Source organism: Equus asinus, chromosome 11, assembly GCF_041296235.1.
Source record: "Equus asinus isolate D_3611 breed Donkey chromosome 11, EquAss-T2T_v2, whole genome shotgun sequence".
NCBI classification, from domain to species: Eukaryota; Metazoa; Chordata; class Mammalia; order Perissodactyla; family Equidae; genus Equus; species Equus asinus.
Window position 1 is genome coordinate 4,463,739 of NC_091800.1, and position 13,485 is coordinate 4,477,223.

Here is a 13,485-nt window from a genome sequence, read left to right on the forward strand (position 1 = left end):
AAGAACAAAAATTTGGATGTCGCAACGGAGAACTAGCCAAAGAGCAGGAAGGTGGAGACGCAGAGGCAGGGGTGTGCTAGGCTAACGCTTTTCCCAAGTGCGGGTCAGACCGCCTCAACAGGCTGTAAAATCAGTTCAGTGGGGTGCAGCCGCCACTTCTTTTTAAGGAACTAGAACAGAAAATATTAAGAGTTCACTGCACATAGTAGAGATTAATGAGGTTTTGTGTAATTTTTGCTTATTTTATTCATATAACTTTATAAATATGTGTTCATTCACTAGGTTGTGATATAAAATATGTTTCTTACTGTAGTCACTGGCAAAAAAGTTTGAAAAAAATTACTTAAAGAGAACAATGGGATTCCCAGGAAGCACTCATCTGTCAAACACCTGCAGGGGTTGGTGGGAAACAAACGTGGCAAACGGTAGTGTCCACGTCCCATCTGAAGCCGTCAGGTACCACAGCTCCAACTGAACGACACCAGAGGGGAGAATGGGCCCACTGTCCCACATCTGTCAATTCTGAGAAGGAGAGAGCTACTTTTTTATGTGAACTCTCTCAGTTTTTAGCTGTTGTGGGAGGTCTTAAGGGCTATACTTTGCCTGTAGGCTGGCCTTTTGTCCTCTCTGATTAAAGGGAGGCAGAAGGTAGGATATTCTGTGAAGAGGACAACAAATTAAATAATAGATATAAAGAAAGTTTATTTACAAGGCAAAGGGATGAAGGCATGATGGAACTGGAGGGAGCTCAGCAGTGGAGAGGGAGCTGGGGGAGGGAGGGCACGGAAACCCTCACCCTGGAAGCCTGAAGCGACTCAGTAGGACTACAAGATTAAAATGATCCAAATACGGAAGTATCTAATAAAAGTCTCCCGAAAATGCACTCTTCTTTCTATATTAAAATCAGTCCCTTCTGATTCTCCTGGCAGATACAGGGCTTCAGATGGCAGGGAGTCTGACTCCCTTACAAACACCACGACAGACCCCCAGGTGGTATCTTGGTACAGTAGCCGATGCCTAAATACTTCGGTTCTAGCACAGTGGTGCTGCTCACACGCACACAGCTCAGTCTGAGCAACGCCACACCACCTTTGTTTAGGAAATGCCTGTCCAATTATTTGAACACCTTACTGAATTCTTCCCCTGTATTTTCACTTTAAAAAATAAGCCAAAAAAGGACATAAAAGCTGATAGTAGTGATACAATACATAAGTTTCACTGTCAACCACCACAAAGATGGGAATGATTGATCATGTCAAAAATACAATTCCTTAGCCTCAATCATGAAACACAGGCCAGTCAACTGTGTATTCAATTGGGGGGAAAAAAGGAAAGCACATGAGTTTTAGCTAAACAATAAGCTGTATTAAGGTTTAAAAATTTTTTTTGCAATCTGAAAATGAAGCTCCTTTTCTTTCATGGACTGATTGTTGAAAAGCACGTATAAATGTAGGAAACAGCTTTTATTTATTACAATTTATAAAATATGCTTAGTTCTCTGCTTTTATGTACAGTGTGCTACGGAAAATATAGATAAAAGTCAGTCTCACGTCCTCAGCTCTTCAGAATGATGGGCCTTTTCATTCATCACACACCCACCACTTCCATCCGGTCACAGTGAATTTTAACACAGAATCATTTTACACTTTCTTATTATCTAACTGCTGTCCTCCTCTAGATTTCATATTCATCTGTGGTCATTTTTCTAAATAATTATGATTTCTTTTATCTTACTTACCTATCGTTGTTCTATTTTTGCCAACTAGCCAGCAGTGGTAGCTGAACAGTGACAGGACGCTGATGAAGAACATTGTAGACACAAAGAAAAGAAAAAGCACGTGGAATTTTGCACGTGTAGCTGAGAGTTCATTCTGAGGCAAGAAAAAAGAGTTAATTTTGAGGATGGTCAACCTCTAAAATATATTCTTATTTGGTTCTTCCTAAAGATTGTTGAATACACCAAAAAATTTGCCAGATATGAAGAGTAATGAAATAAATTAGATAATATATCCAAAAGCGACATTTCCAAAAGCAGAGAATTGGTATTATTAAAGGAGCTTCTTACATAAAATGTCAGAAAGTCATTTAAAAAATTCCTCTTAAATATGTAAAAATTTTAGCAATACTTTCCAGTAGTAAAGTAAAAAGAGGGACACTTTTCTCTAAGCTTTTCTTTCCTGCTTTCCAGGCAGCCCTCGTTTACTGCACGGCGCTTCACCATGCTCTGCAGATACTGCATTCCACAAGACCCTCCACAGCAAAAGATCCCAACTTGATGGGGGCTCAGACAATGGGCAGAAATTTTCAGCAATAAAGTGCTTTTCAAAGTATGTACATTGTTATTTTAGCCATAATGCTGTTGCACACTTAGACTCCAGTATGGCACAAAATGTAACTTTTATATGCACTGGGAAACCAGAAGCCTCCTGTGACCCACTTGCCTGTGCTAACTGCTTTATTCCCGTGCTCTAGAATCGTGCCTGCAACATCTCCGAGGTATGCCTGTGTATTCAAGCTTTCTCCAATGTCCAGGATATACGAGAGTTTTCTCCATTTATGTTAAAATATTTGCTTCCTTTAAATATATGCTGCTAACCAGAAGCTAATTGTGATAAGTTTATTTTCGTCCTTCTTTAATCTCTACTTTTGGAACACCACTCTAAACGTGACCAGGCCCTCAGCGGCTTTGATTCCTACCTTTTTTATCCTTGCTCCACTCCTACAGAGCTTTGTTCGGCAATTGGCAATTTGGGTAAAGAAATTTACCATAAGGTATTAGTGAACGAAAACAGCTTCTCTGTTACCCATTCTTATGGCTATATCCATTTTAACAGAAGCAAAGTCTTAACTTAAAAGAAATTCCTATCTATTAATAGGAGAAGGAGGAAGCCTTTAAGTGTTAGCTTTTAAAATAAAACTGTACAGGCAAATGACAGACTCCACTAAAACATGAGGTGGTCCTGCTTGATTTAAACACCGTTTACAGGTTAAAAGGAAGCATTAGGTAAATCTGATATTTATCTTTTTCACTTCTCTCCCAGGGTAACTACAATACCTTTTAAATACGTCAAGTGATCCTTCTATCTCCGCGTCTTGTGAAGCAAATGAGTACTACAGTCACGCGTCAGTTTCGGACACGGACAGACCGCATATACGACGGTGGTCCCATAAGATGAGGACCATACAGCCTAGGTGTGTGTGGGCTACATAATCTAGGTTTGTGTAAATACACACTATGATGTTCGCACAACAACAATATCACCTAACGACACACCGCTCAGAATGTACCCGTCGATAAACACACGACTACATACATATCCACTATAAATGTCACAAAAGAGATGACAAGAATGTCATGGCAATAATGTATTTTACCTTTGCACAACTCTCTGTAGATTTCCTGCGGCAAAGCTTGTACAAATAGAGACAATGTATTAACAAACCAATTTTCATACAAAGTTATCCTGAGCACCAGCTGTATAAACCTTTTATGTTCTAAAGGGACACTAAGATGTTGCTCTCTAAAAGTCACCAATATTTTCTCAAAAAACACGGAAGAGAAAACAGACAACATTTAGCTCTTCAAGCACATTTCAGGTAGACTTTAAATACACACTTTTCCCTTTAGTTTTTAAAAAAATCTTCTGATTAGTAGTTTCTGAAAACTAGACGATGTTTTTACTACTTTTACTGCTATTCTTAAGTCTTCTAAGAGGTGTTGTCACTTGCCCCTCTCTGGTTTGGTTTCAGCATGGCAATCCCAGTGATCCTTGACAAGTCAGGTCACATCACTCCTCTGCTGCCTGTTTCATGTAGAGCGAAAGCCACAGTCCTCACAGCACTCTCCAAGGCCCTCTGTCATTTCGTCTCCTGGACTTGCCATGAGTCTCACTCTTGCTCACCCCTCAGCCACACCAGCCTCCTCACTGTTCCTCTAACAGGGCTGGGATGTTCCTACTTTTGGTCTTTAGTCTAAAGTTTACATGTTTCCTCTGATTGGAATGTCCTTCTCTCAGCTAGCCACTAACTCCCTTTCAGTCTCTGCTCAAATATCACCTTCTTACTGAAGTCTACCCTGATCACTCTTTTTTTAAAAATTGACATATAATTCACATACAACATATTAGTTTCAGGTGTACAACATAATGATTCAATATATGTATATATTGCAAAATGATCACCCAATAAGTCTAGTTAACATCCATAACCACACAGTTACAGTTTTTCTTGTGTTGAGATCTTTTAAGATCTAACTCTCAGCAACTTTCAAATATACTTATTAACTACAGTCACCGTGCCGTATATTACATCTCCAGGACTTATTTTATTTTGACCACTTTCACCCACTTTGCTCATCCCCCTCCCTCTGCCTCTGACAGCTACCAATCTGTTCTCTGTATCTATGAGTTTAATTTTTTTTTTAAAGATTTTATTTTTTCCTTTTTCTCCCCAAAGCCCCTCGGTACATAGTTGTATATTCTTCATTGTGGGCCCTTCTAGTTGTGGCATTTGGGACGCTGCCTCAGCGTGGCTTCATGAGCAGTGCCATGTCCGCGCCCAGGATTCGAACCAATGAAACACTGGGCTGCCTGCAGTGGAGCACGCGAACCTAACCACTCGGCCACGGGGCCAGACCCTTTTTTTTTTTTAGATTCCAAATATAAGTGAGATCATATGGTATTGGTTTTTCTCTGTCTGACTTATTTCACTTAGCATAATGTCCTCAAGGTCCATCCATATTGTCACAAATGGCAAGATTTCCCTTTTTTTTTTTTACGGCTAAATAATATTCCATTGTATGAATATGTATGTATGTGTATATATCATAATTTCTTTATCCATTCATCCATGCACAGAACCTAGGCTGTTTCCATATCTTGGCTATTATAAATAATGCTGCAATGAACATAGGGTACATGTACCTTTTTGTTAGTATTTTAATTTCCTTTGGATAATATCTAGACCTGGAATGACTGAATCTTATGGTAGTTCTATTTTTAATGTTTTGAGGATCCTCCCTACTGTTCCACAGTGACTGCACCAATTCACATTCCCACCAATAGTGCATAAGCGTTTCCTTTTCTCCACATCCTCACCAACATGTTATCTTGTCTTTTTGATAACAGCCATTCCAACAGGCGTGAGGTGCTCTCTCACTGTAGTTTTGATTTGTAATTCCCTGATGATTAGTAACATCAAGCATTTCTCCACATACCTGTTGGCCATCTGTATCTCTTCTTTGGAAAATCTCTCTTCAGATCCTTTGCCCACTTTTTTTTTTTGTGAGGAAGATTAGCCCTGAGCTAATCTGTGCCAATCTTCCCCTACTTTGCATGTGGGATATCTCCACAGCATGGCTGATGAGCCGAGTGGGTCTGTACCCGGGATCCGTACCTATGAACCTGGGGCCGCTGAAGTGGAGCCAGTGGAACTTTAACCACTTAGTCATGGGGCTCACTCTGCCCATTTCTTAATCAGGATTTTTGCTATTGAATTATATGAGTTCTTTACACGTTTTGGATATTAACCCCTTATCAGATATATGATTTGTAAATCATCACCAAGAGTGATGTAAGGAGGTTACCTCTTGTGTTTTCTTCTGGTATATTTATGGTTTCAGGCCTTACATTCAAGTCTTTAATCCATTTGGAATTAATTTTTGTGTGTGGTGTAAAACAGGGGTCCAGTTCCATTCTTTTGCATGTGGCTGTCCAGTTTTCCCAACACCATTTATTTAAGAGACTGTCCTTTTCCCAATGTATATTCTTGGCTACTTTGTCATAAATTAATTGACTGTGTATGTGTGGGTTTATTTCTGGGATCTCTGATCTGTTCCACTGACCTATGTGTCTGTTTTTATGCCAATACCGTATATTTTGATTAATATATCTCTGTAATATAGTTTGAAATCGGGGAGCATGATGCCTCCAGCTTTGTTCTTCTTTCTCAAGATTTCTTTGATTATTTGGGGTCTTTGCTGGTTCCGTACAAATTTTAGGACAGTTCTATTTCTCTGAAAAATGCCATTGGAATTTTGATAGGAACTGCACCGAATCTGTAGATAGCTTTCAGTAGTATGGACATTTTTTTAACAATATTAAGTCTTCCAATCCATGAGCAGAGATTATTTTTCCATTTAGTCGTGTCTTCTTCAATTGCTGTCATCAATGTCTTATCGTTTTCAGCGTACAGGTCTTTCACCTCCTTGGTTAAAATTATTCCTAGGTACCGATCTTCCTCAACTTAAATGGGGCTACATCCTATTGTCCTATTTCTGATAAATCCATGATAAGTTGAAAATATTATAAGTCAAAAATGCATTTAATCCACCTAACCTACCAAACATCACAAGTTAGCCTAGCCCACCTTAAATGTACTCAGAACACTTACATTAGCCTGCAGTTGGGCAAAATCATCTAACACAAAGTCTACTTTAGAAAGTATTGAATATCTCAGTGATTTACTGAATACCGTACTGAAAGTGACGAACAGAATGGCGTCACAGAACAGTTGTCAGTGTGTCAGTGGTTCACCCACATGTCTGCACAGCCGACCAGGAGCTGGAGGTTGCTGTTGCTGCCCAGCGTCACGAGCATGCATCATCCACAGAGCAGCAGACCGGGAAAAGATCAAAATTCAAAATTCAAAGTACAGGTTCTACTGAAGACGAATTGCTCTTGCACCATCATAAAGTCAAAAAATCTTAAGTTGAACTATCCTAAGTTGGGGACCATCTGCATTTTATTCTTTATAATGAAACTGTAAATGGGGCTGTTTTTTAAATTTCTCTTTCTGATCATTTGTTATTAGTGTATAGAATACACAACAGATTTTTCCATATTGATTTTGTATTTAGTGAACTTTCCTGAATTCACTGATTAGTTCTCAAAGTCTTTTGGTGGAGTCTTTAGGGTTTTCTACATATATAATGTCATCTGCAAAGAGAGACAGTTTTACTTCTTCCTTTCCTACTTGGATGCCTTCTATTTCTTTTTTTTTGCCCAATTACTCTGGCCAGGCTTCCAACACTAGGTGGAAGAAAAGTGCAAGAGTGGGCATGTTTGTCTTACTCCTCATCTTAGAGGACAAGCTTTCAGCTTTTCACTTTTGAGTACGATGTTAGCTATGGGCTGGTCATATATACGGCCTTTATTATGTTGAGGTACATTCCCTCTATACTCACTATGTTGAGAGTTTTTATCATAAATGGATGTTGAATTTTGTTAAATGCTTTTTCTGCATCTACTGAAATGATCATATTTTTATCCTTCATTTTGTGAATGTGGCATATCACATCGATTGATTTGCAGATACTGAACCATCCCTGCATCCCTGGAATAAATCCCACTTGATCACAGCCTATGATTCTTTTAATGTACTGCTCAATTCACTCCGCTAATATTTTGTTGAGGATTTCTGTATCTAAATTCATTAGGGATACTGGCCTGTAATTTTCTTTTCTTGTAGCAACCGTGGCTGATTTCAGTATCAGGGTAGTTCTGGCCTCATAAAATGAGTTTGGAAGTATTCCCTCTTCTTGTATTTTTTGGAGAGTTTGAGAAGGACTGGCGTTAGTTCCTCCTTAAATGTTTGCTAGAATTCACCAGTGAAGCCACCTGGCACTGGACTTTTGTTTGTTGGGAGGTTTTTGATTACCGATTCAGTCTCTTTACTAGAAATCTGTTCAGATTTTCTATTTCTTCATGATTCAGTCTTGGTAGGCTGTATATTTCTAGGAATTTGCCCACCTCTTTTAGGTTGTCCAATTTTTTGGCATATAATTATCATAGTAGTCTCTTATGATCCTTTGTATTTCTGTGGTATCAGTTGTAATATCTCCTCTTTCATTTCTGATGTTGAGTCCTCTTCTTTTTCTCAGTGAGTCCAGGTAAAGGTTTGTCTATTTTTTTAATCTTTACTAAAAAACAGCTGTTAGTTTCACTGATCTTTTCTATTGTCTCTTTAGTCTCTTTTTCATGTATTTCTGCTCTTCTGATCTTTGGTATTTCCCTCCTTCCACTAACTTTGGGCTTCGTTTGTTCTTCTTTTTTAGTTTCTTAAGGTTAAAGTTAGCTTATTCAAGATCTTTTTTATTTCTTAATGTAGGTGTTTATCACTATGAACTTCCCTTTTAGAACTGCTTTTGCTACATTCCATAAATTTTGGTATGTTGTATGCCTATTTTCAATTGTCTCAAGATATTTTTAAAATTTTTTCTTTAACTCAATAGTTGTTCAGCAGCATGTTGTTTAATCTCCACGTTTGTGAATTTTCTAGTTTTCTTCTTGTAATTGATTTCTAGTTTCATACCACTGGGGTTGGAAAAGATGCCTGATATGGTTTCAGTCTTCTTAAATTTATTAAGACTTGTTTTATGGCCTATCATATAATCTGTCTTGGAGAATGTTTCATGTGCACTTGAGATGAAAGAGTACTCTGTTATTTTTGGATGAAGTGTTCTGTATATGTCTAAAAGTCCATCTGGACTAATGTGTCATTTAAGGCCAATGTTTCTTTATTGACTTTGTGTCTGGATGATTTATCCATTGATGAAAGTGGGGTATTAAAGTCCCCTACTGTTACTGTATTGCTGTGTATTTCTCCCTTTAAGTTTGTTATATTTGCTTTATGTATTTAGGTGCTCCTATGTTGGGTTCATACGTGTTCTTCTCTCAGATATCCACTGACTCCCTTCAAGTCTTTGCTCAAATCCTATCTTCCCACTGAGGTCTACCCTGATCACTCTCTTTAATACTGTAACCTGCCCCTGTCATACCCACCCACAAACACTTGCCAAATTCCTTACCTGCTCTACTTTTTATTTATTTATTTATTAATTTTTAATTTTTTTGAGGAAGATTAGCCCTGAGCTAACATCTCCTGCCAACCCTCCTTTCTGCTGAGGAAGACCGGCCCTGAGTTAACATCTGTGCCCATCTTCCTCTACTTTATATGTGGGATACCAGCCACAGCAAGGCTTGACAAGTGGTATGTAGGTCGGCAAGCAGGATCCAAACCAGCAAACCCCAGGCCACCAAAGCGGAATGTGTGAACTTAACTGCTGTGCCACCAGGCCAGCCCCCTTCCCTGCTCTACTTTTGTTTTCATAGGATTTACTTTCTAATATACAACATTATTTATGTATTTCTTATGTTTATTATTTAGTTCCCCCTTCTCAAAAATAAGCTGTACAAACACAGAGCTCTTTGTCTGTTTTGTTCACCAATATATCCCAAATGCCTACAACACTGCCTGGCACTTGGTAGGTGCTAAATAAATATTTGCTGAACAAATGCAGGAAAAGATAGATTTAAACTTACTAGTCTTTCCTTACTCATGATGAGTCTAAAAAAGGTAAAAAAAAACTTATTCTTTAATTAATACATCATTACATGCAAACATTGGTGAAGTTTCTGATAAAGAAATGTGAAATTCTGTAATTTGGAGTTTATTTATCTGGCACTGAATCTTCTTCATTTAAATAGGGCCACTGAATACGGTTAAGGAGGTTGTAAACTGAACAAAGGTGCCCAGCTAGGGGAACAACAGAGGCCAAAATTCGTTAAGCTGTGACTGCACAGAACTGGGGTGCTCTCTTCTACAATGCATGGAGGCACTGTAAGTGCTAGCATCTGCTGGTTTTAAATACCAAAACTTTAAAAATCGAATGATGTTTTAATGAAAATCCTTCTAAAATGTATCAGATATTTCCTGGAAAAACAATTGTGCTTTAATTATGTTCTTCCCAACTATGAGTAGCAAGTCAAAATACTAACTAACTTAAAATGCTAACTTCCTACACTAACTATGTGACCTTGGGTAAGCTACCTAACTTCTCCAACCTAAGTTTCCAATTCGGAAAATTGGAATAATAACAGCTTTCTGTATTAACTATATTTTCTTATTTTCTGTATTCCTGATGCTCTGGCGTCTGGGCCCTTGCTGACTGGGGAGATCGCTTCTCCCAGGGATATCCAATTCTTAAGAAACAGCAAGGAAAGTGCCTCTCATATATAAACTAACCAATACAGAGCCCATACTCCAAACCACCTCTTCCATCTGCCTCTTACACTCCAGAAGGTAAGATGTCCCTGCCCGACTCACTCCAGAGGTGGGTACAGACAACGAGGGACAGCCTGTGTGCCCAGAGACCACTGAAATTACTCAAACTAGCTAATCCTACATCTGCTTACCCTGCCTGGCCTTGCCCTTCTCCTGGAAACCACAATAAAGGCTCAGGCCCTCACTCCTTCTGCTTCATGAATGACCCTGGTGCTTCCCTGTGTGGCCCTGCCTGTGTGACATGCTCCTTCCCTTGGGAACTGTGAGTAACAAACTATCTTTTCAATAGTAATCAACTCCTGATCTGTTGGCTTCACTAGACCTGAATAATAGTAAAACTTACATTTTAAAACACTTTCACAGGGTTTTGAGGAAGAGCAAATAAAAAAGTACTTTTTAATCATAATAATCTCCCCTTCAAAATCAAATATTTAAATGTGAAAACAAAAAATAAAAATGCCAGAAGAAAACCTGGGTGAATATATATATATATATTTTTTTTTTTTGAGGAAGATTAGCCCTGAACTAACATCTGCTGCCAATTCTCCACTTTTTGCTGAGGAAGACTGGCCCTGAGCTAACATCCATGCCCATCTTCCTCTATTTTATAGGTGGGACGCCTACCACAGCATGGCATGCCAAGCGGTGCCATGTCTGCACCTGGGATCCAAACCAGCGAACCCTGGGCTGCCAAAGTGGAACGTGAGAACTTAACTGCCTCACCACTGGGCCGGTCCCTTGGTGAATATTTTTATAAATTCATAGTGAATAGGCTAAAGCCAGAAATCATAAACAAAAAGTACTGGTTTTAAACAAAAAACTCAGAAAATCAGAAATTGTAAAATAAAAGTACTGCTTTAAAAATATAACACTTGGATTAAAAACAAAAAACCTCTAAGTGTTATAAGATATAAATCAAATACATGGAAAAAAACATTTGTAACTCATGACAGAAAAAGGATTAATATCTACAGAGACAGGAGACAGAGCAGTGGCTCGCTGGGGCTGAGGCTTTTACTACTGTAAAACTGCCTGAGGCTCATCAGCTCAAAAGCAAGTAATTACTTCCCCAAAACTGATGTGTCTATTGTTAGAGTGTGGCTGAAAACAGTCTGGATCACTAAAAGGAGCTCACTATTTCCCACTTAACATTCATTTATTCACAAATAAACAAATATATATGAAGGTAAATTGCAAACTCATCTGTCCTCTGATCTACCGTAAATTCTAACTAGTAAAATTAAAATAAGTATATCTACTTGTAATAAAGAATGAAATAATTCTTTATGACCATAGCATCTTTCAAAGTCTTAAATACATCTTTTAAGATAGAAAAATAGACTTACCGTCCAAAATTTTATAAAGCACTGTAAAACTGTTGTAGCCACGAAAAGGCAATATAATAGGGAATACAATAAAAACAGCAGGAAGAATTTATAATTAGAAAATCCCACACAGTTATTCACCCTAGAAGAATAAAGAAAGTCACAGCATAAAAGTAAGACAAATCATAAACTCACATAAACAAAAACTAGAATGGTGGTTGCTAGGGGGAGGGAGAAACGGGTAGTAGTTGTTTAATGGGTACTAAGTTTCAGTTTTTCAAGATAAAAAAGTTCTGGAGATGGTTGCACAACAACGTGAACATACTTAACACTATGGCACTGTATACTCAGAAATAGTTAAGATGGTAAATTTTACGTTTTTCTTTTTTTACCATAGTAACAATAATAATAATAAATAAGACAGATCAAAAAACTTAATCATTACTGGGAAATGGGTCATTGGGAAGTAGGGAGCAGTGTCTTAATTGTGAATGTGTGTTTTTTAATAAATTCTATAAGGAATCTGGAAGCTTAGTATTAATTTTTAATTCATTATTATTTGGGTTAACAATAGAATATATTTTTAAAGGAAACATTTAATATAAACATATATAAAATATATATGCATATGTATAAGTATACATGCATATATATAAAACTGGATCAATCTTGATATCTATAAGTAATTAAATTGACCAAAATTTAGGAATGCTGAGGTAAATTACTCTAAATTTTCTCCTTCCCATCTCTCCACCCCCATGTGTGATTTCCTCTATTTTTTATACATACCAAGGACAGTGATGATCCATCTTAAGAACACATCTAAGAAACAAATAAGTATAAGAAAATCCATGTAGAAAAATTCCCCTAATTTCTTTTTTCTCCCCGTAATTTCTGATAATTTTATTTTAGCTTAAATTTTTCCCTTTATAAATACACCTTAGAAAAACCAACCCAGTAAACATTAGGTTAGAGAAAATTTCTGGTATGTCCACAAATATTTTCGTAGGTAACAGGTACCGATGTTTTACACTGGGATTCAGCTGAGCACAGCCAGCAGCCTCGGACCACATCAAATGATGTTTTAAAATACACATACACTGCATACAGCACCTGGTACATTAGATGGGTCCAGTTTACAAATTAGCTACGGAGGTAAAAGGGAATACAGAAATCCCTGTGTTATTTTAAACATGTCTAAGTCATAAGAATAAAACTTTAGAAGCAAGTATGTTAAAATATTAACACTGATGAGTCTGTAGATGGTTATTTTTTCCACATATGTTGTAAAATTCTATCCGACGGATAAGCACGACTCTCCTCTTTATAATCAGAAAAAAACTCCGATTTGCCTCCCCACCAGTATGTGTAATCTCTATTTGTATAAAGTTAGACCACAGATCATCTCAAATAATATAACAAATGAGTAAACTAATACCCAGCACGTTAAACAGCTTGTCCAGCTCAAGTTCAAGGACTAAGCAGGACTCCCAAATCAGGGATCTTTCCTTTAACACATTACCTTCTCACAAGTGCACAGGAAATATTTTTCACGTTTTTCTGGGAACAATGTTACAGCTGGGAATTGAAAACTGTTTTTGTGGTTTGTTAGGTTTTAATATCAGCATTAATAATAAAAACAAGAAAATTGTCATTACGGTCTTTTTAATCCAGGAAATAAAGTTATCTTTCTCAAGGGGTTTATCACTTAATTGCTCATCAATATTATATTAAGCATAAGCATAGGAAGTATATGTAGAGAAAGTTCCATCAACTGGTACAGGAACTGCTATCAAAGATAACTTCAAAGTATATTCTAGCTTATAGAAATATTTATGTTAGCCCTACATACATAGCAAATAATGGGAGAAGAAGAAGGGTTTTCGCCAAGTATAAAGCATATAAAATATCCCTTCCGCTTCCATCTCCCATCACCAGTTCCAGCATTGGGGTTAAATGAAAGCCAACGAGTAACACTTACATGTCACATGCTGAGCAGTGATGCGCACGGTCAGGTTTAATCAACTGACATCTTTCACAATATCTGATGGCTATATTTAAGAATTAAAAGGAAGTTGTTGAAGGATGTACAAGTTTA

General features: G+C 37.6%; 1 protein-coding gene and 1 long non-coding RNA gene across 11 annotated transcripts in view; one reads left to right on the plus strand and one right to left on the minus strand.

Moving 5' to 3' along the window:
* ZDHHC20 (zinc finger DHHC-type palmitoyltransferase 20) overlaps positions 1-13,485 on the minus strand; it is a 65,606-nt gene that overhangs the window by 14,524 nt on the left and 37,597 nt on the right. For 6 of the 10 annotated variants that reach the window (XR_011506825.1, XM_044777445.2, XM_014837141.3 and 3 more), the window contains exons 5-8: positions 13,369-13,438; positions 12,177-12,209; positions 11,409-11,529; positions 1,739-1,871 (exon numbers count right to left, since the gene is read on the minus strand). Coding sequence is in view for 7 of the 10 variants with exons in the window: in XM_044777445.2 (XP_044633380.1) it covers positions 1,739-1,871; positions 11,409-11,529; positions 12,177-12,209; positions 13,369-13,438 (357 nt within the window). In the remaining 3 variants the exon portion in view is untranslated. Of the gene's footprint in view, positions 1-1,738; positions 1,872-3,375; positions 3,412-11,408; positions 11,530-12,176; positions 12,210-13,368; positions 13,439-13,485 lie in introns of all 10 variants that reach the window. The other 4 variants (XR_011506823.1, XR_011506824.1, XM_070520374.1 and 1 more) reach the window with 1 other exon arrangement.
* LOC139046591 (uncharacterized) lies at positions 2,189-11,414 on the plus strand. Its single transcript, XR_011506826.1, has 3 exons — positions 2,189-2,327; positions 3,042-3,192; positions 10,674-11,414. It is a non-coding gene; the product is annotated as an uncharacterized lncRNA (long non-coding RNA).